Raw genomic sequence first — 25,772 nt, 5'->3', positions numbered from 1 at the left:
AACAACTCAAGTCTCCATATAGAAAGAATAAAGAAAACAGGGCACATGTACACAATGAAATGTTACACAGCTATAAAAAGGAAATTATCACTAGTGGCAGCATGATGAGAATGGAGTACACCATTAATTACTTTTTCCATTGTTGACAAATTACCTAAGAAAAGCAACATAAAGCAGTGAGGATTTATTTTGGCTTACAGTTTGAAGGGCAAGGGGATTTTTTGGGGAGGAATGTGCTGTGGCTGGTCACACTGTACCCACTATCAGGAAGCAGAGCAAGATGAATGCCGGTTTCAGATCACTTTCTTCTTTTTATCCAGTTGAGACCCCAGTCTATGAGAACTCGCCATCCACATTCAGGGTAAAATACTGTCACAGACCTGCCCAGAGCTGTGGTTCCATGGGATTCTGTATCCCATCAGGCTGACCATGAACATTAACTATCACAACTGTTTTAAGTGAAAAAAGCCAGGCACTTTTTTTCTTTTCTTTGGGTCTTTTTGAGACAGGGTCTCCCAGTAGCCCCAGCTGGTCTGGAACTTGCTATGTAGACCAGGCTGGCCTTGAACTCAGAGATCCACCTGCCTCTGCCTCCTGAGTGCTGGGATTAAAGGTGTGTGCCAGGGTACAGGAGAAGAGGAAATGGGAAGTAGCAGATTAAAGGCATCAGGGATATGCGTGTGTGTGTGCGTGTGTGCGTGTGTGTGTGTGTGTGTGTGTGTGTGTGTGTGTGTGTGTGTGTGTACAAAGAGTTGTATTTAATGAACACTAAAAATCTGCTTGGAGTAGATTTTAGTTGTTCTTACTACACACCAGAAGATACTAGTAGAAGATGGCAGACAGGATGGTCATGTAAGGCATCTACATTACCACTCAGTTCTCCTGCCATGTTCTCAACATGCTGTCATTCATGTGGGCAGTGCTGATCTGATGCACACCAGCTGGCACCCTCTGACCCAAGCTTGTCCTGACTCTACATGGAGGCAAGACCAGACACCACAAGATTGGGGCTCAGTCCCCAAGGCGTCCCTAGCTCTGATGCCAATCACAGTCCGGAGTGTTTTTCTCTATCTCCCAAATGAACAGTGTACATTAAAATTCTGTGATGGTTACTTTTCATTGTTGACTTGACACAATTTAGAATCACTTGGGAGAGAAGCATCAGTGAAGGAATGTCTAGATCAGGTTGGCCTATGGACATGCCTGAGGGAGACTGTCTTATTAATTGATGTGGGAGGACCCAACCCACTGTGGGCAGCACCCTACTCTGAGTTTGGGTCCTGGATTGTATAAGAGTAGAGAAAGCAGGAACTGGAGACATGGCTCAGCAGGTAAGAGCACTAACTGCTCTTGCAGATGACCCAGGTTCAATTCCCAGCACCCACATGGTGGTTAACTGTTCATAACCCCAGTTCCAGGAGATCCAGCAACCCTCTTCTGACCTCCACAGGCATTTCACAATATGGGTGCACTTACATACATGCAGGCAATATACTCTTACACATACTGAGTATGAGATGTGTGTATGCATTCTCAGTTCTTGATGGTAGATGTGATCAGCTGCTTCAAGTTCCAGTTGCCTTGACTTCCCTGCAATGATGGACTATAACCTGGAATGGTAAGCCAAATAAACCCTTTTCTCCCTAAGTTGCTTTTTGTCAAGAGTAGTTTATCACAGTAAACCACATGAAAGAAGGACAGGTTCTGAGTTTCATGTCCTGGGTTTGATTTGCTCAAGAAGTTCAGAGAACTCAGGGGAGCATATTTACCAGGTAACTGGAGAGGGTATTAGAGAGCACACAGATGAAGGGGTATCCAGGGCAAGGTATGGGGAAGGGACTGGGGCTGCCATGCCTCCCTTCTCCCTGCACACCACCCCCTAAGCAGCTCTTCAGGTACTGGAGATGTGAAAGGTAGTTACAGGACAAATTCACAGGTTTTCTGTTCCCAAGAGTCATCAGAACCCTGAACCAAGTGCCTAAATTTGTAATCCTTACCAAGTAGCTAACCCTCTCAGCCCTCTTACTCAAGCTTAGCTATTGTCATCTTTAGTTCTCACCAGAAGACACATCCTTTTAGCCATGATCTACATCCTTCCAGCACAAGTCTTTCCAGCTGCTGGTATCTATCAACTTTGTGCAAAGACCTGTCTTCTGTTCTATAAATGTTCATCAGCCTTTTCTGAAACATTTCATCCTCCCTAAGCTGTGGTATTATCTGTTCCATGTATTTTGTTTTGTGTGTTGGACACAGAACCCAGGTCTTTGTACATGCTAAGCAGGTGCTATACCACTGCGTTCCATCCCAGCCCCATGGTTTTCAATGGTACACACTACTAGTATCCTCTGAATCAACTGCTCACATGCCTCTTTCATGCTCTCCTAGTGTCCTCTACCACTGACCACCATCTGTTCATCATCGTCCAACCTCTTTTTTTATGGTGGTACTTAAATGAGGACATTCTTTTTCATTTCTGACCTTTTCACTATGTGTAATCCTACTCGAATATCCACCTTTTTATCAATAGTAAGGTATGTTTATCTCATGCTTTCCAAATTTATCTCCAGTGTTACATTTTCCAGACTTCAGATTTGCACATCTAGGTGTCTGGGGACAGAACCCCCAAATGAGACCCTCACCTAGCCAAATGTATCATCTCTTCTTGTATGCCTGTCTCAGAGACTCAAAACTAGGAAAAAGGAGGCCACACAGCCACTTCTCCCTCCATCTTACGTTAAATTACATACTGAGTATTGACAATTTTCATCCTGGACATCCCTTGCTATCCTCTCCAACTTAGACTTGACTTGGCTCCTTCAGGCACCTGTACCCTGGGCCCCAGCTTTCCTGACAGCTCCTTCAACTGTAATGCCCTCTTTAGTGTCACCTATTTGTGGCTCCTGATCTTACAGTTTGTCTTCTCTTCTGAAACACTCCTCTGATACAGTGTATTCTGTCCCTCTTCAGAGAGCCAGGCAGGAACTGTATCTCCTCAGTCTCTAGGATGACTGCTTCATTGAGACAGTACCACTCCTGTGCTGTATCCTGGAATATTGTATGCAGCTTTCCCATAGCCAACTCACATTTCAGGAGACTGGGTTCTTTGAAGGCTATTTTCTTAGCTACTGTAAGCCCTGACATCTGGCACAAATTGCCATCTAAATTCTCTGTCAACTACTGCTCTCAATAAATGCATAAAGGCAGATGGACCTTTTAAAATTTATTTTTTTATTTACTGATTTGTGTGTGTATTTCATACAGAACATCCTAAACAATCTTATTCATCTTTATACCCGTGTCCCAAATGGTACCCTCCCATACAACCCCCCCCCTTACACACTGGAGCCCATATACTGTCATTCCTATTACTGTCCACTGTGTTATCAGTGCCCCCAGCCGTTCTCCAGTGCTAGTCCATCTGCTGAGTCTAGTCAGCCTATTTAGAGTTCCTTGTTTTAGGAAGATCAGCTCTTCCTCATCTAGCAGCAATCAGATTCCTTTAGATAAGACTGGGGTCTGCTGTTTATTTTCCCAGTTCTATGTTGGGTTACTGTCTGGGAGTCTCTTCGGCCACCCTGGCCAACAAATGAAGGAAGGTATCTCCTGTCTGGCATTACTTCTTGTTATGTAGCCTTCAGCTACACAAATGGACTCAAAGAATTATACTGATCTTTGGTTATACTTTCCTTTTGGGTGTTTAAGACCATACAGTTGGCCCAGATTAACCAATTTATTTTCACTCTTAAGGTTGTTTGAGGATCTGTTCCTCAGGGGTCACATGGGCTTGGGAGGAGCCCCTGGCTCCTTTCTTTTACCAGTTCCATCTATGTGAAGATAAGTCAAAGGTCCTGCTCAACCGTGGCTGGCTTCACTTGGAAACATGGAAGAAATGTTTTCTCTGTGTTGACCCTTCTCTTTGTAGACTGGACAATGGTTCAAGTCCATCTGATGGGGTCTCCATGGCCTCCTTGATCAAGAGGGACAGGTGACTCACCACAGTTAACATCCAAGAAGGTTAATTCCACCAGTCTGGTACTTTTAATTACTATGTGCTACATAGATAAAGCTTGGGCAAAAACCAAACGTTCTCAGATAAACCTTGACTAGACATATATTAAGTTCTTTGAGCTAGTTTGTCGGTAGGTTGTTGGACTAATATGGTTCCCTCTGGTTTTCTAAAATCAATACAATTTTTTAAAGCATTATATTTGAGGAAGAAGCATAAAAATTTGCTTCATGTTAATCAGTAGATATGAAAAACATTACCATTGAAACCTACCTGATGACTTTATATTCATGTTTAGGTGCCAAGGATCTCAGAAAGCAACCGACTGTGACTAGTAATAATCAGATATATAGATATTAGAGACAAATGTGCAAACATCTAAGTGTTAGTTACATTAAAAATGAGCTTTTCTGTATGAAACAGTATATTTTAAAAAGAAATGGAGATCTTTTTTAAAGGTTAGAACCTCATTTAATTTTATGTCTTATAGGATTTATACTGAGTACAATAATGTATAACTTTATTAATTCAACATTGTGAACCTAAAAATTTATAGCCAATTTCGAAAGAGATGCATCTGTGCTCTGAAAACTTATTGACTATGTCAATGCTGTTGTAATGAAATGCTTCTACTAATTATGTGGTTATTAAATCAATTTTTAAAAAAATTATTTACTTTTATTTTATATATATCAGTGTTTTGCCTGCATGAATGTAAATGCACCACATTTGAGCAATGCCTGTGAGTCCATAAGGCACCCTGGAACTAGAGTTATGGATGGCTGTTCACCACCATCTGGGTGTTGGGAACTGAACAAGGGTTCACTGGAAGAGCAGCCAATGCTCTTAACTGCTAAGCCATCTTCTCCAGCCCCTAGATAGGCTTTTTTTTTTTTTTTTTTAAAGTAAAAGCATCTTCTAATGAGATGTTTAACCACAATGAAACAATTATTGTCTTACTGTGTTACACACTGACTTACTGGGTAAGTCAGGCCAATATCTCAACTCGATGTCTATTCTTTGTCAGCAAAAGCTAACAAGGACCTCCCAACCTGAAATGTTTGTTAAGATAATAGTTCCCAAAGTACTTCTGCCAGCAGTCAGTTTCTATACCAGAAGGAAAGTATTTCCAAGGCTTTTACTCATAAACCACTGGTGCTCTGTCCCTTAGCCTTCCCGGGTGGGCTCTGGTTTGGAATGATAATAAAACTTCAGTTTCACACTGCAACACAGTACAGTAATATCTGCAGGGCTCACTTCATGTGATACCTAAACCAACAGCTCAGACAGCTAATATACAACAGAGATCCCTTGTACTGGCCATGTCATCCTCCACTGTCCACCCAAGGGACTGTGAACAAGATGTCACCTCTGAAGCCTTTGTCATTCCTTTCAAGCAAAGAGGGTAGATGTAGTTCAGTCCACCACTGATTCCCCTACCTTGATGAGGGCCTTCACCAGGTGTGCACATAGACCTTTGTGCTTAAGTAACTAATTCCACTGAGGTCCCTATAGTACTGTGTGAAATACAAGAAAAATGTAGCTTCCTGCTATGAGGACAGGGAAAACTCCTGCAGGAAGATAAAGTAGCTGGCTACAGCTCAGATGATGGATAGTTCCTGGACTAGAAACCAGGTCTATAATACTCACATATATCATCAAATTCTTGGTAAAAAGAGGCAATTTTTTTTTAAAGTGGAAGCTGGGAAGTTTAGCATTGAAAATACCTCTAAATGACAGATGCTCATTTTTAGAGGCTGGACTAGCCTCTGAACTCAGGCCCAAATAAGTGACTTCTTAGTGAAGCAAGCATCAACAATCCAACACATCACACTAACAAAAATGGTTACAAGCACTGATGGAATCTTCCTAAAGAAACTCACTTCCTTCAGACTCACCTGAGCTGTACACAACCTGAACTTGACACCTTCCCATTTTACACCTTACTAATAATTCACTCCTTTATCCTTCAGCCTGATTAAGCACAGGATCAAATCCAAATAGGCCAACAGAATAAAGGAAAGGGAACTCAAGTGATGCTGCCTCAGAAGTCACCCTCACTAGGGGAGAGACAGAACTTCAGAGAAACTTTTAATTCAATACATAGCCATTAATTCAGTTTTCTGAATATAGTTTTGTTTTGCTCCTACTCTAAATATGAGGGTCAAACATTCAGGTAGAACTGAGGACGGATCGGATACTGGCAACTTCTCTGTCCATTAGAAACTATATGACTGGCAGTAGCAGGCAGCAAACTCTGGCCCCCGTCATCACTCTCTAGACCTGGAAATACTGTCCCAGGGTGTGTTCATATGTATTCTCCTGGGGAAGCTGGGTGACCAACTTGCTTCCCAATTACTCAATAGAAAAAAAAAAATCACTGATTTGAGCTAACTGGGGTTTCACAGAGAAATAGCAAAGGAAAAATCTGAAGGATGCTGGGGATTCATGAAACATCCCGGACCTGGGTGAGTATGGCAGACACAGGCCAGAACACCAGTCAGCTCTAAGCACTGGAAGGCCTGGTCTATGTCTTATTCAACTCAACAAATAAAATTAATAAGCCAAAGCACCCTATATTTTGTAAGTAAGATTTAAGATGTTTTGGAATAAAAGACAAGGAAAAGTTGGGCTATCCCTGTAAAGTAGCCCTGGCTTCGGGTGGAGCAGAGAAACCAGAAAAACAAGGTCTCCTGTTCCAAATGCCTCAGTGATATAAATATTTAGTGGTAAACAGCTCGATTGTGGGTGCTTATATATTCCAACGAAGGCTCATACACTAAGGTTTGCTGGCAGTGGTAGGAAATACTTGCATGGAGAAAAAGCACTGCTTTTAAGTTTCACAGAGTACCTGACTTTTAGTAGGTACACATAAATACATTACTATTTATGAGTAAGGAAAACATTACAAATAAACTCATTTTCTTTCGCCCAAAAGTCCCAGTTTGATTTTAGAGGTACAACATTAAATTCTTTCTTTCTTAGAAGTCTTTTTCTTTTTTTTTGGTCTTTTTGAGACAGGGTCTCCCTGTAGCCCCAGCTGTTCTAGAACTCACTATGTAGACCAGGCTGGCCTTGAAATTCACAGAAATTTGCCTGCCTCTACCTCCCAAGTGCTGGGATTAAAGGTGTGCGCCACCACGTCCGGCCTTCTTAGAAGTCTTTTGATAAGAGCTGGGCACAATCTCAGAAAATAACTCACAGAGCTGCTGTCCTGATGGGTGGGCCAAGCACAGTAAGAGAGCCCTCACATTCACACATAGAGCGGAGGAGTGCAAAGTCTTTCATAGGTTTTTAGAAAGGTTCATGAGGGCAGAGTGGCACCACTCAGCAGGATCACCTATACCTGAGACGTTCCACATCATATCCAACAATCTCTGCCCATAGTCTGCAGTCTGGTACTACTTTTTCTTTTTTTTTGAAACAGGGACTCCTTGTAGCCCCAGCTGGCCTGGAACTCACTATGTAGACTATACGGAAGTGGAGCAGAGAAGGTCACTGACCAGACAACTCCATTCAGGGTGGCGCAGCAGTTTATTTGAGAGCAAAGAGATCACTTGGCTGCTTCTCAGGGAGCAGAGAAACAACAGCAAGCTCTTTTATAGGTAGTTAGGTGGTTGGGTAACTTTCCATGACATAGGCTGGGCAGTTTAGCTCAGGATAGGTTGGTCTCCCAATAAGCAGAGGAACTTTCCCGGGGCTAAGTTCGAACCTGCCATTTTACAATGCTGGGAGATGTGCCGTCATTTTAGGAGCCTGCCAGGAACCTAATACAGACCAGGCTGGCCTTGGACTCACTGAGATCCACCTACCTCTGCCTCCTGAGTGCTGGGATTAAAGGTATGTGCCACCATGCCCAGCAGTCTGGTACTTCTTAATGTCAAAAGGAGCTTTGGCTTGTTAGAGAGCACTAAGAACTAGAAGACCATGTGTGTTTTCAATGGAGACTGCACCACAGCCTGTTTGAAACAACCATGAATCTTCTGCATGCTAGCAAACACTCCTCTACTTTAATTTCCACAGTTCCCACTTTAGCTAGTTTGCATCAATAATCCATCCAGTTTGTACACTGTAGCGAATTATGGTATCTAATGGTGGCTCCTAGGCTGAACTCAGCTTAGGATAAAGGTAAAGCTCAGGATTAGGGAGTTGTGCAGGGGAATAAGAGCTCCCTTGGGGTGGTGGCAGGTATGTAAACATGAGCAGTAATCACTGACAAGACAGTGCAGAGTTGGTCTAAATAGTCGGAAGAGACAGAAACAACTGAATAGGCAGGAAACATGCCACTACTGAATGTGTTAACTTCTGACTCGGAAGGCAAGAAGAGAGATGAGATGAGATGTCAGAAGAGTGGATTTAAGAGCTGCAAATTACAGGGATCTGGGTTTACACCAGGACATTGACTTTCTCTCCTGAGCCCTGGAGAACAATTTGTCTTCAGAGAAGTGCCACTACCAGGTGTGCTTGACACTGAGGACACAGACTTTGAGAATTAGAAGAGACTTGCTGATGGTTCATCCTTGCCCTTGCACAGGTCTAACATATAAGTAGGTAAGAAATTACTATATTACAGTAGGTAAGAAAAAGTTAAACTATTGTACTTTATGACCACATGGGGGAATCTACCATTTTCTTAGAGGGGAAAAAGAAGTTAAACACAGGATATGACATAACAATGAGGGATCCACAGACAATGCATTCTGAAATCCTGTGTTCTTCACAATGCAAGGTGGTAGTGGGAGGAGTCTGACCAAATGCAAAAGAAACTGGGATACTACAAAATGTTATAAGTGCTGAAACTCTGAACACCAGGACCTGCTGGTTTCCAACCTCCATGCCATTCTTTCTTCTTCAATTTGAGCAAAAACCCTGTTTCTCCCATACATGTTCCTATCTTTAAAACAATACAAAGTGAGTTATGTTCCAGTGCATTCCTAGAATTCATTCATTCACTCATTCATTCATTTATACATTCATTGAGAGAGAGAGAGAGAGAGAGAGAGAGAGAGAGAGAGAGAGAGCAGGCACATGTGCCACAGCACACATGTAGAGGTCAAAGAACAACTTGTAGGAGTTGGTTCTCTCCTTCAACCATGTGGGTTCAGGGGATGGGATTCAGTTTTTCAGGCTCTGAGGCAAGGGTCTGCCCTCTTCCCTTCCCCACTGATATAACCCACTGTTGGCATTCCTAGAATTTTTATTTTAGTTTTATTGTTGGTGGTGGTCTTTTTGAGACAGGGTTCTCCGTAGCCACAGCTGGCCTGAAACTCGCTATGTAGACCATGCTGGCTTTGATCTCATACAAATATGCCTGCCTCTGCCTCCCAACTTTGAGTGCTGGGATTAAAGGCGTGTGCCACCAAGCCTGGCCATTCCTAGAATTTTAATTGACACAAAGAACAAAGGTAACCAGCAAGCACTTCTTGGCAGACCACAGAACTCACAAACTGGACTGAGGCTGAGCCACAAATTCCAGTAACATCACTAAAATGTCTGCAAACAGCAGACAGCTTTCTACATTCCACCTACAAGGAGACAATCTCCTCCAGGCCAAGATAGTGACTCTGATCTCCCCCAGGCCTGGCCAGCCTCTGCAGCAAACCCCATAGGACATTCTCTGCAGCCCAATGGTGCTCAGTGAGGACAGGGAGAAGGCCATTGTAGCCATGTTTCGATTTCTAATCAACCTAAGGCTGAGAATCTTCATCTTTCCAGATAATCAACAGGAAAATTAGTTCTCTTCTATTTTTTCAGATGGATTCTAGAAAGGACTCAAGACTAAATAAAGTACAACTCAATATAAAGATCACAAATGATGAATTTACACAAAAGGAAAAGTAGCTATTCATAGTGTCTGAGGCCTCCTAGATGTTGCCTTAAATGACTAGACTCCTAGGCAGCTGAGAGGCCCCTGGAGAATCACAGCTCTAAAAATGACTCCAGTTCCGGGAGAATCCGAGATCCTCGTCTGACCTGCTTGGGCACTGCACGACATGGGTGCACTTATAAACATACAGGCAATATCTTTGTACACACAAAAATAAAAATAGTAAACTTATTTTATTGTGTGTGGTTTTTTTTTTTTTTTTTTTTTTTTTTTTTTTGAGACAGGGTCTCCCTGTAGCCCCAGCTGCCTGGGATTATAGGTTTGTGCCCCAGCAATAGATTTTTTTTTTTTTTTAATGAACACATTAAAAGTTCTGCCTGTCTCTTGTTCAGGCATCTCACCCTGTGGTGGCACCACTTCCTTGCAGTGTCTCTTTTTAGAAGTAAGGGCTATCTCAGCACAAGGCAGTTCTATTCTCTTCTGGGCTACCTTAGGTGCTTCCAGGTGGGTATGGTAAGGCTGTGTGTCAAGGCTCAGAGCTGTTCCACAAGTCTGTAAGGACAGGGCTGTAAGCACATATCCTCAAAACTCAGGCTCCCGCTCAGGTGTTCTTATGGTTTCCAAGAGGCATGGCTCTAAGCAGGAGTTTGATTTCACACACATGAATATGTGTGTAACTCCTTTTCTCTGGTATGGACTTAAACCTAAAAAGAGCCATCCCAGCATGAGATCGAGACAGATGGAATTTTTTTCCTAAGCTGAGAGACACCAAGTTTTCCAGAGGGCAGAGCCAGCAGAGAAGTTGAAGTGAAAGAAAGGATGGAAGTGAAAACAGAGAAGAGGGGAAGGTGCATCCACACTCTCCAAACCTCTCACTCCTGTCTATCACATCCACCCTCTGAGACTCTAAACCGGCTGTCCCTTCTGCTCTGACCACATAGCCTCAGATGCTCCTTAAACTTCTGCTAATCAAAGAATTAGCAGGGGTCTTAAAGAATTTTGACCTGACTTTCCACCCAGTGCCTCCTGAGCATTGATGGGCTGACGGTTATATCGGACACCTGAGAACAAACCCAGATTTGCCAATATACCAGTGTGGCCATCTGTGGGAGGGGTTACATTAGATGTAGGGATCCTACAAGTAATCATGGCTCTCTATGAGAACAATTACTACTTACCTGACAGAAATGCAGAGACCAGCAATCTCTGCCTTGCCTGAAGATTAATATTTTCTCACTGTGGAGTTAAGTCACTACAACTCCAAATTCATGTCTATATTGAAGGAGAAAAGGACAGCACAGTTCCAACACTTATTAAGAAAGTGAAATCTCTTCCCAATACCCTAATATCTTACTGACTGGAATGGGCCACAAGGCCTTACTATCTCCCAAAGAAGAGGTAGTATTTAGGGCTAGGAACTAGAAATGGCTGGAATTCATTCACATCTGTGCATCTACCTATACACACATCTACCTACACACACACCCCTGCACACATGCACAGGCACACCTACCAGCAGACATGGCTCCCATTGGACACAGGATTTCAGCATGTTCTCATCTTTGTTTCAGCAATTCTGTGCAGTGAGGAGAGTTCCCATTGGAAGAGGTTGAAGGAGGAAACGAGTAGAAGCAAAGACAAGTTACATGTGGAATGTGAGCCATGAAGACCCACCAAGGACAACAACTGATGGATTAGAACCTCTGCTACAGCAACAATTTTTCCCTAAGCTGAGAGATAATGATTTTCAAACCAGCAGAAATGATGATGTTGAAGAGAGAAAGGAGCAGAGATGGGAGGCTGGCATGGGGGCTGAGCCTTGGACCAGCCCCAAAGGCCCAAGGGCTAGAGCAGCCTGTAAACATGTAGTGCATAGTGAAGTGAGCTTCCACATCACTACTGAATCTTTAAAACTTAACTCGCCAATGTACACAAGTTCATATTGCGTGCTACCCAAAAGTTCAGAAGAGATTTAAATATTACAGTCTTAAAATCAAGAAACAACTATTTTAATTCACATTACAAAAACCCCAGCAAGAAAACAATTTCAGAAAACAATCTTTAGTGAATGCTTTTTGATCAGTACTCACTGTAAGAATGCCACATTCAGCTGGTCACACAGTTTCAGCAGATCTAGAATCCAGTGGCCAGGACCTAGAGCAGGACGCTAGGGAGCACAGAGTCTGAGACCCTGCCTATAGACACTGCACATGTTCAGTGGCAGATGTGCTATCGCAGACAAGTCACTCATCATTTCAACTGTAACAGTGGCACACACACCACCCTCAAAGTTCCTCAAGTTTTCAGAGTGCCCTGATGCTCACAGGATTCCTGGCATGTACCCACCTGCCCCAGGATTTACTTCTGCCCCAGAGCTACATGCCCAAGAAGTTCTGAACCACCCTTACATGGAATGCAAATCTATAGCAGGATGCTAATGTGCATGATGTGATTGCTAAAACAGCATGCTCACCAAGTCATACTTTTTTTTTAGTTTCTCCCCAACCAAAATATATGGTGAGTGACTGAGGAACCAGCAAAGAACTCTAGGAAAACAACAATCCAGAAGTTTCTGGCATGAAAAGTCGTCCAGCTGGAAGGAGCCAAGAAAGCAGCTGGTAAGAGAAAAGGTAAGGATCCCCATCCTGAGACCTAAGAAAGACCAATGGAAGGGTAAAGAAAGTTGAAGAAATTTCTCTGGCTCTTCCCAGAAGACAGCAATGGTGAACTGAAGTTACCATACACACTGGGCCAGGAGGTCAGAGTCATGACCTACATGAGAGTAGATGCCAGCACTGGCCCCATAGAGGAGTGTGGTTGTATGCTCATCTGCCTCAGAAATCTACAAAACACTAAAGGTGATGGAGGTGGGTCTTTCCTTCTCACAGTTGTAGACAGGCAATGTTATGCTCAAATCAGAAGACACTCAGCACAGACAGATCCAGAACTAGAACTTCTTGTTCTATGGGTGAGGCTCTTCCATCACAGTGGGTTGACTGAAGAATACATAGGGCTCACAGGAACACACACCTTGTGACCTACATAGCTACCAGAGTTTGCAGTTACTTCTCAGCCCTGGCAAACTTGTCCTAAATGATTTGAACTTGAGATTCTAGCCTCTACTCTTAAAGCTTTTAAAGAGGGAAACTTCATGTTATCTATTCAATATAATTCAATCTGTTTTATTTACTTATGTCCTTAATATAAAATGATTCTAACGGAAATCTCAAATCTATTTACATTTGTATTTCACATGTATTTATCATGGATCATGTGCTCTATTTAAAATACTGGAAGTGGTCATGAACTCGAAGAACTAAGTTGGAATTCTATACTGAGTGAACAGTAGATCAATGAATGGACGTCTTGTATCCAGAGTTGATGCAGCTATGACTAGGAAAAGAGCACAGTCCTTTACAAGGACAGGCTCAGTTTTCTTGTATACCCTTGGAAGCTGCCTCTTACATCATAAGCACAGGACTGCCCTTTACACACTGCAAACAAAGCCTAGTATTTTTTTTTAATTACAAGCAATTATTTTTTTTCTTTTTATAATTATTACGAGTTATTTATATGCCTTGATTTTGTATGAAGTAGATTTCTATGCCTATAAATGAATGTTCTTCAGTATTTACACGGGATTTGTTCCAAGACACCAAAAATCCATAGACACGCAAGCCTGTAGTCCCAGTACTTGGGAGGCAGAGGCAGGAGGATCTCAGTGAGTTCAAGGCCAGCCTGGTCTACATAGTGAGTTCCAGGACAGCTGGGGCTAGAGGGGGACCCTGTCTCAAAATGACAAAAAAAAAAAAAAAAAAGACAAAAAAAATCCTTTATACAAAATGACCCAGTATTTGTACATGTCCTGCATACATGCTTCTGAGGCTTTAGTCATCTCTAGATTACTTATACCTAATGCAATGCAAGTGTTATAGAAATAGTTTTTTTATGCTGCATTGTTTAGGGAATAATGACAATGAAAGACGTCTGTACGTGTTCAGTATAGATGTAGTTTTTAAAAATTAGTTTGTCTATGTATAGAAATTATGCATACAGATCTTTATACAGGCCAATTCTGAATTTTTAATAAATACGTACACACACACACACACACACACACACACCTACAGATACACACTGTTAGGCCAGTTCTATGAACACCTGAGGTTCCCAGAACTAGCAAGGAGGCAGGAGTTGTCAGCATCTAAGATGATGACCATCCTGGAGTTGCTAAAGGATGACAATCCTTTTTTTTGTGAAGATACCTGAACATGCATTCCCTGCCCTTCCTGTGAAGTGCCAACCATAAGGGTAAAAGGCTAGAAAGAATGTTGACTCTTTGGTCACAGTATGGATGTCTCCATGGCTGTGACAATTGGTTGGTTATGTCTATACCTGTAAGTTCATAAGCTGTGAGGTCGATTTTCCTTGGAGACACAAGGCCTGAGCAATAAATGCATGCAGATCCTCCAGGCAAAGAGTATCCACCTGAAAACCACAGAAAAAGGCCAGTATTAGCCTATTGAAAAAAAAAAAATCAATACTTCTTATAAATATATCTCAGTTACCAAATATGGTCATATATACATGTGCACACGCATCCACAGGTATAGGTGCGCACATAGGAACACATACCTGTACACTGAATGATACGCCGAGGCAGAATATGACATGGGGGAAGAAAGGAAGCATAGTCTCCATTCTCATCACCCGTAACCCTAGGCCATAAAGCACTCAACAGTGCAATAGAAGCAATCCCTTCTGCACAAAATGCACAAAACAGATGAGTCAGAGATTCCCAAACAGAGAGTATACATAGCTAGGCTGGGGTAGGATGGTCAGAGATGGAGGAATGCCTCATTTTAAGAACCGTGGATAAATCTTTGTCCTTGGATTCCAGTAAAGTAAATCAGGGTCCTCCAGCCACATTTGAAGAAGTTGAAGCACTATGTTATTCACTTATTAAATAATTCCACTATCACACAAGAACTCTTTTTGAGAGGAAGGAGCACACTGTGAAGCAAAAGCCAGAGGTAAACAAACAATGACAAATCCAACACTTTCAGGATAATAAAATGCTAGTATGTATGCTTCCTTCAGATAAAATGATCAACCACAAACCTTGAAACTCCCCTGGAAACATGCTGTATAGCACTCGACACAGGCACACACTACTACTCAAGCAGAGACAAACTACCACTGAGATTCAGAGACAGTGACCTGTTACTACCCTGGCTTCCTGTTTACTCCAAAGGAGGCATCACTTTATAGGAACAACAGCAAGTCTAATTACTTCAGGGAGGAAAAACCTGCAAATGTATAGAATTTATGACAAAGCCAACTACAAAAGCATATTATTTTTTAAATCCATAAACCCCCATCTCGGCTCAGACTGAGATTCACTGGTATGTAAGTCTACTCACCACTAGTAACATTTGAAGGCTGATCTTAAAACAGTAGCCTGGAGAGATGGCTCAGCAGTTAAGAGCACTGACTGCTCTTGCAGAGTACCTGGGTTCAATTCCCAGCACCCACATGGCGGCCACGAACCATTCTTAACTCCAATTCTGGAGGAATTTGATGCCCTCTTCTGACCTCCGTGGCACTGCACAACATGGGTGCACTCACATACATGCAGACAATACACTCATACGCATAAAATAAATATTTAAAAAAAAAAAAAACAGTAGCCTAAGGGAACAGCCTAATTCCTTTCATGTGTCAAGTTTGCTCACAGATAACCAATCCTGACTGTCAACTTGATGGGATTCAGAATCATCATATAAACCAATCTCTGGGCAGATCTGTGAATCATACTTAAGTCATACTTAAATCATACTAGGTCAGTCCAAATTAGAGTAGTTTCACTGCAGTTTTGATACAATGAGTAGTATGCAACTTTGCCTCGTGTTGCACATTGAAAAGCTAATGGAAACTCAACTATATAAAACTATAATGTTTCATACTTTACCTTCCTAGCCTTAACACAGTATCCTAGAATTTTCAATCCTATGAATGAATATATAGCACCCATCTCACTATAACACCACTGACTTGTCAGTTTACTAATTTCTTATTGTGAAGGGTCCTGACTTAACACCTCCGTGTGCTGACTTCAGAGCTCGTGTTCAACAGAAAATTGTAATGAAAACTTTCCCCTAATGCTTATCTTATTTCAGGGTTTAATAATGGGGACAATAAGCTATGCTCTGAAACGTTGGAGTAGATTTTAAGAACTGATGCTTGCATGATAAAGGATGGAACAGAAGAGTTATGTTGAATGAACAGATGGCTCAAAGCCAGTGAAAATGCAATTAAAAATGTACATCCCAGGACTGCCAATGTAACGGTATTCCCAACACTATGCACACAGCAGTATGGTAAAACATTCATCTTTGTAAATGAGAAAACTGCTTTCTAGTTATCTACCCCTTTCCAGGTTCCCACCATGACTTAAACTTAACCCAGACAATTACAAATTGAATTTTTAAAAGTTAACTAATAATATATGCAAACATATTTAATATGTAGTATCAAAAATAACATTTTAACATTTAAATACTATATAATTTCAGCTTCCCTATGCTAATTTACACTTTGCTAAGTCTTGTACAGAAATGTATTCTACTCAATAGTAATGTACAAACTAATGTTCATGCTAATGCATGTGAAGCCAATAACAAAGAGATATGCCACACACTTTTACAAAATGTAAAATGCAGAACTAGCTATAGAATGAGTAGAGGCAAGAGGACACATAGAAAGGAAATGTCAGGGTACAGATGGAATTCCATAACAGGGTACATTATCAAAGACAGCCAATATGACTGTATCTGAGTAGAAATTCAATGTCATGCTTCAGCAGACCCACCCTGGAGGGAAAGTGGATGGGCGGGATAGCCTGACAGGACCAAGAGGCTTGAGAAAGTTCCCAACGGTGTGGAAGCAGATAAGTGCCAACTGTAAGACAAGCTTGCAGCAAGGTGAGAAGGAACCAGAGTGAGGACGCAGAGGGCATCCTTAGCACTTCTTTAAAGTGTCCAACATCATCACAAATGTAGAAGACTATTAATAAGGCAAAGCTTTAATTGGCCTTTCTAATTTTTCTGCACAAAGTGCTTGGAAAGCTAACAAGTAATAAGTAGACAAATGTGTTAAGAGACACCAAGGTGAGGAATCTGGCACTGCAGCCTCAACTGCGCAGACTGTGGCCTGTACACCTGAGTTCCTTAGAGTGGGAAGACTTTAATGATGAGGATGATAAAGATAAGCAGTAGATATTTTGCTGGGAATTTCTATAAAACATGCCACATTTTCTAGAATGTGACTGTCCAATAACCCTAGCAAGTAGCTATATTATTTCATTTCCAGATTTTAAAAAAGTACTTAGTTAACACTTTTGGGTGAAGGATGGAAGGTACCCTAGAAAAGCTGAAGTAATTGCTCAGAGGCACAACATTACCAAAAAAGCTAGGACTGAGGCAAGGTGGAAAGGTTTCTTCAGCATTTCATGAGACCCTAGGAGCAGGAACCACTTCTGGTAACCCATGAATTCTCACCAAGCCCTACATCCTGAGAAAGCTAAACCAAAGCCAGATAGTTCCAAAACACCCACTCTTGTATGTCTCACCATGCCTGGTTTTAACAGCAGACAGGCTCTCAGTCCCACCACTTCTCCGAACTTCCTTACTGCTTTAGGGCATCTTGGAGGACTAATGGTGTTCTACAGAACAGATGCTGGGGAAAAAGGTCCTGGGGACTGGCCTGCAGAAACACTCACAGCACTCCAGAAAGACAAAACCAGAAGTACAGAGCAGTTGCAGTCATGACAGTGAGTTCAACATTACCTGAACAAAGAGGTAGATCAGGAGGCAGCACAGAGCTTTCAATGGGTTTTCAACTGCCTGAAGCTCTTCTCTTGAGGAGGAAAGGTTGAAGCAGGCTAGCAGTGTATCCAGGCGCTGGGCCTGTGCTGCTGGCTCTTGGCTCAGCCACAAAACTTCCAAACTAGGTGTTCCCCCTTTAAAAAAAAGAAAATAATATATACATATACATATACATATGTGTGTGTGTGTGTGTGTGTGTATATATATATATATATAGTATTAGTATTAGTATAATATACTTCTGGAAGTACAGTGAAGCACAATTAATTTCTTCCCTATCTGATATACTTGGAGCTTCTAAGCTCAACCGAACCAGAAGGCAAATATGAGCACAGCTTCCTGGTTTCAAACAAAACAAACCTAAAGGGCAGCACACACCCCACTGAACACCTTCCCTTCTTTTTTAGTAACCAGGTTTATAGGGAAATTGGGGCTTTCACTCATGCTCATGTTACACATCCTACTTTAGGAATACTTTTCAGAAGAGACTTAACCCTCCATTCAAAGATGTAGCAAAAGGCTGGTTATTAGCAAGTCTTTAGTTGGTTCTAACCCCTACAAACTGGTGGTTTTGAAACTTTTGTGTCCAAAAGAACCAGCCGCAGAGACTTTATGATACATTTAGGAGACTTATACAGACCTTTTGATCTCTGAGGTATGTGTGCTGGGAACTATGTGTATTTAAACAAACTACAAACATGAGTTCTCTGAGCTCTATGCTCTGGAAAGCATTTCTCTAGAACCATCAAACAAAACTACTGAAAGGTAATTGTTAGTGTTTCATTTCTACATTATGCATGTACACAGAAAACATTATTAAAATAAAAAAGGCATCCTTACTTTTTGACTTGACAAGGACAAACTGCACTGAATATGGATGATACCCTCTGGATATGGCAAGTACACAAACAAGAAGGTGCCGGTGTCAGAACTTTGATGAGTAACACCTCTTCCTGCAGCTGTGGTCCTCTGTAGGGGCACTAGCTGAAAGCAGGTGCCAAAAGTCCAGAGCCATCAGGGTGAAATGTCCCACATGTTCACCATGAAAACAAAGCAGGTAACCAAATGGTACCAGAACCCAATGACTCAAAAGGAAATTCTCTTTCTTCCTTTGTTTCTCACACTGTCATTCACTCCTCTCAGTGGTGAATTTCCCACCATCAGAAACTAAACAACTTAGTAAGTCATTAGCATTCCTGAAAGGCTGATGTGTTCCCTCTACCCAAACCACCTTGTCACTATTAATTTTACAGTAAAAAATTTCTCTTGAAAGAAAACGCTGTATCTAATTAAGTCATCTAAGAGCCTCATATGTAAGAGGCAGCACTCCAAGGTAATAAAGGGCATCTGAGTCTTAGAAACGCTCTCAGTGTTAGGATGGGCCGCTACTGACAAGCCTGTAAACTAAGAATTGTCATTTCTAAATGGCTGAAAGAAAATCAAAATAATTTTGATAAATAACTTTATAAAAATTTTATAAAAATCCTAACCTCAAGGTTCAGCAAGTTTTACTTGAATGTTGCTGTGCTCAATCGTGTGCATGCATTTGTGCCTTCTTCCAATTTTATAACATACATTACAATGAATTAAAAAAACCACAGAGCCTATCACATTTAATATGTGATGCTTGCAGCAAAAGGCTTGCTAATCTCTGATCTAAGGGAAGGCACCTCCACTATCATAGTTTGTTCAAATATGCTAAAGCATTTAGGTAACATTTTCTACTATAATAGTTGGATATTGTAAATTACTTTAAATAAAAAAACAAAAGCAAAGAAAAGTAAAACATCTAATTTTCCACCAGACATTACTGTATTTTAGAACACAGGTATAGAATAGTGTTCAGATGGCCATCTGTTCCATCAGAGCACTGCCGTGGGGAGTAGAAAGAGTTCACTTTGTTCAGTCCAGCAGATCCCAGCCTACAAGTACCTGCCCATTTCTTCATGAAAAAGACATTTCCGAACACATTACAGTTTACTATTAAAAACTTGGAATTTGTGGAATACATCCAGAATCACGGACACTGGTGATGATGAATGAGAAATTTTCTGATGATGCTCACTCATGGCCCTCATTCCTTCAGGGATGTAATTCCAAAAGATAGCTTTATATATTCAGGTAAAATGCTAAGTATCTAATAAAAGATAAGAGAGAGCTGGGGGTAGGCTCAGTGGTAGAGTACTAGTCCAGCATTTATGAAAGTCTAGGTTTGATCACCAGCACTGCAAAATAAAAGAAAATCAAAATGAGTCAACTGTTGATCAGTTTTTCTTTTTCACTTCTTGTCACAGAAATTTCTGACAGAAGGGTCAGACCTGATGAATTCAATCACTCCACTACTGTGTATGATGCCTATAATCACAGATATCCCGTCAGTTTCTAAGCAGCTCCATAAAAATGACAACCAACTGTGCCTTGGAAGGGTTTACAGAAAAAGATGATACAAACAAACTGGAATTTAAAACTGCAAAGATTAAGAGCCAGAATGTAGCTTTGTAGTAGAGTACTGTCTAACACACAGAAATTCCTGTGTTCAATCCCCAGGTGCGTAAGAAAAGAATGCAAAGATTTTACCACAAAATTACTGAAGGTCAAAGGGAATAACAAGCAAACTGGGGAAGTGGTAGTAAGGAGGTTTTCATGAAGAAATGGGCAGGCACATGTGGGCTGGGCTCTTCTGTATGAAGACTTCTGGAACTCTTGCTTTCTTCCAATCTACCCACCTAGCCAAACACTGAGTGTATTAAACATGAGCACAGATGAGAGTGCACTAATGTAGATGGTAGGGAAGTTTCACCTCTGTTTCCTTTGCTTACATATCAAAGTTTAATACTACATTAGTTACCTAACAGCAACGAAAGAACAAGTTATTTTGGCTCAGAGTTTCAGAGGATTTCAGTGTATCATGAGGAAGACAGTGGGACCACAAGGCAGCAGCTGTTTACATAGCCAGGAGCAGAAGACTTAGGCCATAACCAAAAGTAGACAAGGTGTGCCTCTAGTGACCTACTGCTCCAGCTAGGCCCCACCTCCTAAAGCTTCCAAAACCTTTACCATACCACAAGCCAAGGACTGACTGCTGAAAATAGGAACCTGGAGCTGGAGGGGTGGCTCAGCGGTTAAGAGCACTGACTGCTTTTTCAGTGAAACCCCGGTGTGATTCCCAACACCCACATGGCAGCTAACAACCATCCATGACTCCAGTTCCAGGGGATTCAATACCTTCTTCTGACCTCCGTGGGCACTGTATGACATGGGTGCACTTACACACATGCAGGCACACACAAAAGTAATAAAAATATTAGGAGCCTGTGGAGGATTTTCCGGATTCAAGTTATAACAAATATTAAAAATAGAGATTTATCGAAAATATTCAGGAGCAATTATAGAAGCCAATCATCCACAGAACATCTGCTTCTGACTAACTGCCACATGTGACACAATGGTGTGCTGAAGGCCCAACTGGGAACAAGATAAGCCAGTGTCAGGAGCCCATGGCCTAGGGAAGCAACAGGAAATAACCAAATGATGACACTAATACAGCCATGGCAAAAAAGTGCCATGAAGAAATGAGCTGAGACTGAAGAAAGAGGATTTGGCTAAGGTGAAGGGGCGTTCAGAGAAGGGAACCTTCCAAGGCCTTCAGGATGGAGCCATGGAAATAAAACAGTGAGCCCAAAGGGAAGTTGTACTCATGTCTGTGCTTAGGAAGAGAACTCCGGCTGCAGTGGGAACTGTCTGGCAACATCAAAACAGACACAAAGAGGGCAGGAGAGGAGGAGCAGCAGATGGGTCTCAGGAAAATCCTAAGAGAAGCTAAAGTGGTATCTGCTGCACTGGAAAATAGAGCCATTTCAAGTATGGCTCTGCAGTGCCCTCTCAGAGAAAAGCAGAATGTCCAGAACAGTACCAGTGCTATGAACAGACTGGCTTCTTTGGCTCTTAGTGTTCAAAGGCTATAGGCACACTGCTGACATATCAGTGAACAAAGACAACCTACAGAATTGTCAGGTTTCATTTTCTACTTCTCCCCACCCCCACATCTGTTTTTTGTAGGACTAGCAACCACAGTATCACCTGGGAACTCAGAGGTGCAAAGTCTTATGACCACCCCACTGTATACTTGATTAGAAAATCTGGGGAATGGGGTACCAATGGTATTTTTACACTCAGGCTAGAAGATTCGGATGCACACAAAGTCAAATCAGTATCCTTCACATCAGTCACCATTTACACTAGTAAGTATAACTTACCAGTAATAAGAAATTGCCCCTTAAGGGGCCACCAGAATGAGAAAACATGAGCCAAATCTCTTGTTATTTTTAATTTTTATGTCAATGTGTGTGTTGCAGGAATTTATGTACACCACATGCATGCAGGAGCCTGTGGAGGCTGAGAGTGGTCATCAGATCCCCTCGAACTAGAGTTACAGATGGTTGTAAGCTGCCATGTGGGTGCTGGGAACTGAACCCAGGTTCTCTGCAAGAGCAGTTAAGTGCTCTTAACCTCAGCCATTTCTTCAGCTCAGAAAAAAAAACAATCTAGATTATTTCTTTTTCTTTTTTTTGGTCTTTGTTTTGTTTTGTTTTTGGTCTTTTTGAGACAGGGTCTCCCTATAGCCGCAGCTGTCCTGGAACTCACTATGTAGACCAGGCTGGCCTTGAACTCACAGAGATCCGCCTGCCTCTGCCTCCCGAGTGCTGGGATTACAGGCGTGCGCCACCACGCCCGGCCCGGTTGTTTCTTTTTTATAGTAAACTCTAAGAAAAATGACTAATTGGTGGCTGAGACTACCCCAAAAGAGAGGGAATTGTTAGTTAAATAATTTCACTTTCTAAGAAGCATATGTTTAGCAGAACTAGAAGGTGATCAGCTCAGGAGAGCAGCTCAAATTAGCTGGCATAGAGAACTACACACAATCTTGTCCACACATGATATAAACGTGTATACACACACACACACACACACACACATACCCTTCTCACACCCTCAGACACACTTTCACTCAATGATACACACAAGCACACATTCTCACAGATACTCATTCTTTCTCAACGTATATATTCTCTCACTCAAATTCTTCCTCATTCATATACACATTTGTATCTAGGTCCTCGGATAAGATAAGCCATTGAGGAGGACCAGAAGAACTCTAAATCTCATGTACAGCTCAAGGGCAGATGAGGCATTTACAATAAGAATCCAGAGACCAGAATATGCACTCTGTCTTCAGATCATAAGAGAACATCAGCTTCAAAAACTTAATTACAAATGCGGTGAAGTCTATGTGAACAGACAGACAACTGAGGTCTTCAGGAGGGATGGAGCCCTAGAAGCCAAGCAAGGGGAGGCCACTTCCGAAGACTTCACAGAGAGACACATCTGGGGGACTCAAGCTGGTGAGGGGTGTGAATGTGCCTCATATGTAACAAAGCAATAGCCCATTTGTGTTTTTACAGCTATAAACACAAGTGACTGAATAAAGACATGATGGGTAAACAGATGATAATGCTAAGTCAAAATATCTCTATGCATTTTTATATGGAAATAAGCATTTTAAATGCTGAGAATTTTATTGATCTTAAGGTTACTGCATATTCCTGGGGTGAAAAAAATCAAAACCAAAATAAACAAAAAAGATTGAACTTTCTGGCTTGGGTCTACTCAGGAAGAGAAATGTAAATAAATAAATAAATAAATAAATAAACAAACCTTTCATACATGCAAAATGAATCTATCTGAATAAATTTCAGCTGGCATCAAATGCAACACTTGTAGTAACCCAGCATAGAACTGGGAAAATGAACAGCAGACCCCAATCTTATCTAAAGGAATACTGACAACTGATTACCGCTAGATGAGGAACAGCTGACCCTCCTAAAACAAAGACCTCTAGATAGGCCGACTAGATTCACCAGAAGGGCAAGTAGTGGGGAATGGCTGGGGGTGCCAACAACACAGCAGACAGTAGCAGGGATATCAGTATATTAGGGTTCTAGTGGGGGGAGGGAGGCTATGAGGGGTGCCATCTGAGAAGTGGGTGTAAAAAAAAATACACATTTGTGATACTTTTTGGCAAAGTTTCACACTTTTTTTTTTTTTTTTTTCTTTTTTAAGAAGGGTCTCCCTATAGCCCCAGCAGTCCTGGAACTCACTATGTAGACCAGGCTGGCCTTGAACTCACAGAGATCCGCCTGCCTCTGCCTCCCAAGTGCTGGGACTACAGGCATGCGCCACCACGCCCGGCTAGTTTCACACTATTTTTACAGAGAGAAAAGTCATCATTGAGATTTAACCCATTTAATGGAATGACCTTAGCACATGGCTGCACAAATACTCATAGGAACCCCCAAGACAAAGGAACCTTTTCTCACATGCACACATCAAGTGTCAGAATAAGAGGAGCTGAAATAAGAAAGAGGGAACAGAATGGGTCAAATATAGTTCCCTTTTTCATGAAATGTAAGGCTTTACCTTACTCATTCTGTAACAGTGTTCTAAGATGTTCTGCAAACTTACGGTAAATCAGATGTGCTTATGCAGCCAAAAATCACTTACTCTACGCTGAACAATACTTAACCATTGTTCAAGGAAAACAACTTACCATTTCAATGTGTATAATCAGTTTTCCTAGGCTTCTAAAATAAATATATAATGACCTCCATTGGTGTAGCAGCTCTGATCTCAGCAGACCGCCAGAGGGTGCCAAGCTCTGGCCTCCCTCTGGCTGAGCACACAGGGGACTGCCTGCAAGCCCCCTGATCCTTCTTCCACATGGTGGTCCTTTTAATAAGATGATACTATACAGCAGTCCCTTCTGCATGAAATAACTATCATCATCATGGCTTCAGCTGAGCCTTATCATTAAACATTGTCACAACTGGGCTTGTTGATGGCTGTGCTCATTCATTAAAGGAGGGCCAAGCAGAGTCATTGGACCCTCACCAGAGTATCGGGCCACTCTCCCCAGCCAACTATATGTAATTTGGCCCTAATCACACATGGTCTCCTGGATTTGGGGAGGGCTAAAGTATACAATCTGGGTAAGGTTAGGAAGAGAAGGCATGACCTATGCTGGGTAAAGGCTTTCCAGTGTATACACCCTCAAATCATACATATACCTCAGCAACCCCTCTGTTATCTCAGTAAATAAGCTCAACAAATTCACTGGCTCCCTGGTAAAACTTTAATCAAACATTGGCTTGACACTAGAACCTTAAAAGGGAATAAGGATTGCTTAGCATCCCCAGGAAAAGAAGTATCACAACAGATGGAAAATTTATTTGTTAATGCTATTGTGTCTCATAATTATCTTAAAAAAAAAAAAGAAAATGAGAATGTAAAAGGTGTTAAAATGATATGGGAATGGAGATATTTTCCAAAATAGAAAAAATGAGAAAGCCTAAGCAAGTGATGAATGTCTGTGTAGGTTTGTTATGATACATAAAGGATGAGACAAAAATAATATACACATAGTCTTAAATTTTCTATGGTCATAGTTTAGTCAACTAGTTTAAGGAACAAAATATATATCTAGTCAAGGTTTATCTGAGAATATTTGGTTTTTTATACAAGCCTTATCTACATAGCACATGATAATTAAAAGTACCAGACTGGTGGAACTAACCTTCTTGGATGTTTAACAGCCATAGTGTGAGGCTTATGCTAATGTGGTATGAGGGACTTAAAGGACAGTTTCTGCCCCTTGCCCTCCAAGGTTGACTAAGTTCCAGGGGACTATGGAACATCTCTCAAAATGTTCTGTAACTGTGGTGAATCACCTGTCCTCTTGTTCAGGGAGGCGATGGAGACCCCACAAGATGGACTTGAACCAGTGTCCAGTCTACAAAAAGGAGGGTCAACTCAGAGGAAACATCTCATTCATGCTTCCAAGTGAAGCCAGGCATGGTCAAACAGGACCTTTGACTTATCTTCACATAGATGGAACTGGTAAAGGAGCCAGGAGCTCCTCCCAAGCTCATGTGACCCCTGAGGAAGAGATCATCAAATGGCCTTAAGTGTAAAAATAAATTGATTTACTTGGACCAGC

The 25,772-nt window shown here is 41.7% G+C and overlaps 1 protein-coding gene across 7 annotated transcripts in view; it reads right to left on the bottom strand.

The window, feature by feature from the left end:
• The window catches only part of Fam120b (family with sequence similarity 120B), a 97,491-nt gene that overhangs the window by 29,732 nt on the left and 41,987 nt on the right, over positions 1 to 25,772 (bottom strand). For all 7 annotated transcript variants that reach the window (XM_008843395.3, XM_029568477.1, XM_029568478.1 and 4 more), the window contains 2 exons: positions 17,681 to 17,853; positions 14,229 to 14,321 (listed from right to left, as the gene is read on the bottom strand). In XM_008843395.3, the coding sequence (XP_008841617.1) occupies positions 14,229 to 14,321; positions 17,681 to 17,853 (266 nt within the window). The remainder of the gene's footprint in view (positions 1 to 14,228; positions 14,322 to 17,680; positions 17,854 to 25,772) is intronic.

The sequence above is a fragment of the Nannospalax galili genome, unplaced genomic scaffold, assembly GCF_000622305.1.
Source record: "Nannospalax galili isolate Female #2095 unplaced genomic scaffold, S.galili_v1.0 scaffold60, whole genome shotgun sequence".
In the NCBI taxonomy this organism is placed as follows: Eukaryota; Metazoa; Chordata; class Mammalia; order Rodentia; family Spalacidae; genus Nannospalax; species Nannospalax galili.
The sequence above is the reverse complement of the archived record's forward strand: the minus strand, read 5'-3'. Positions and strand labels throughout refer to the sequence as shown.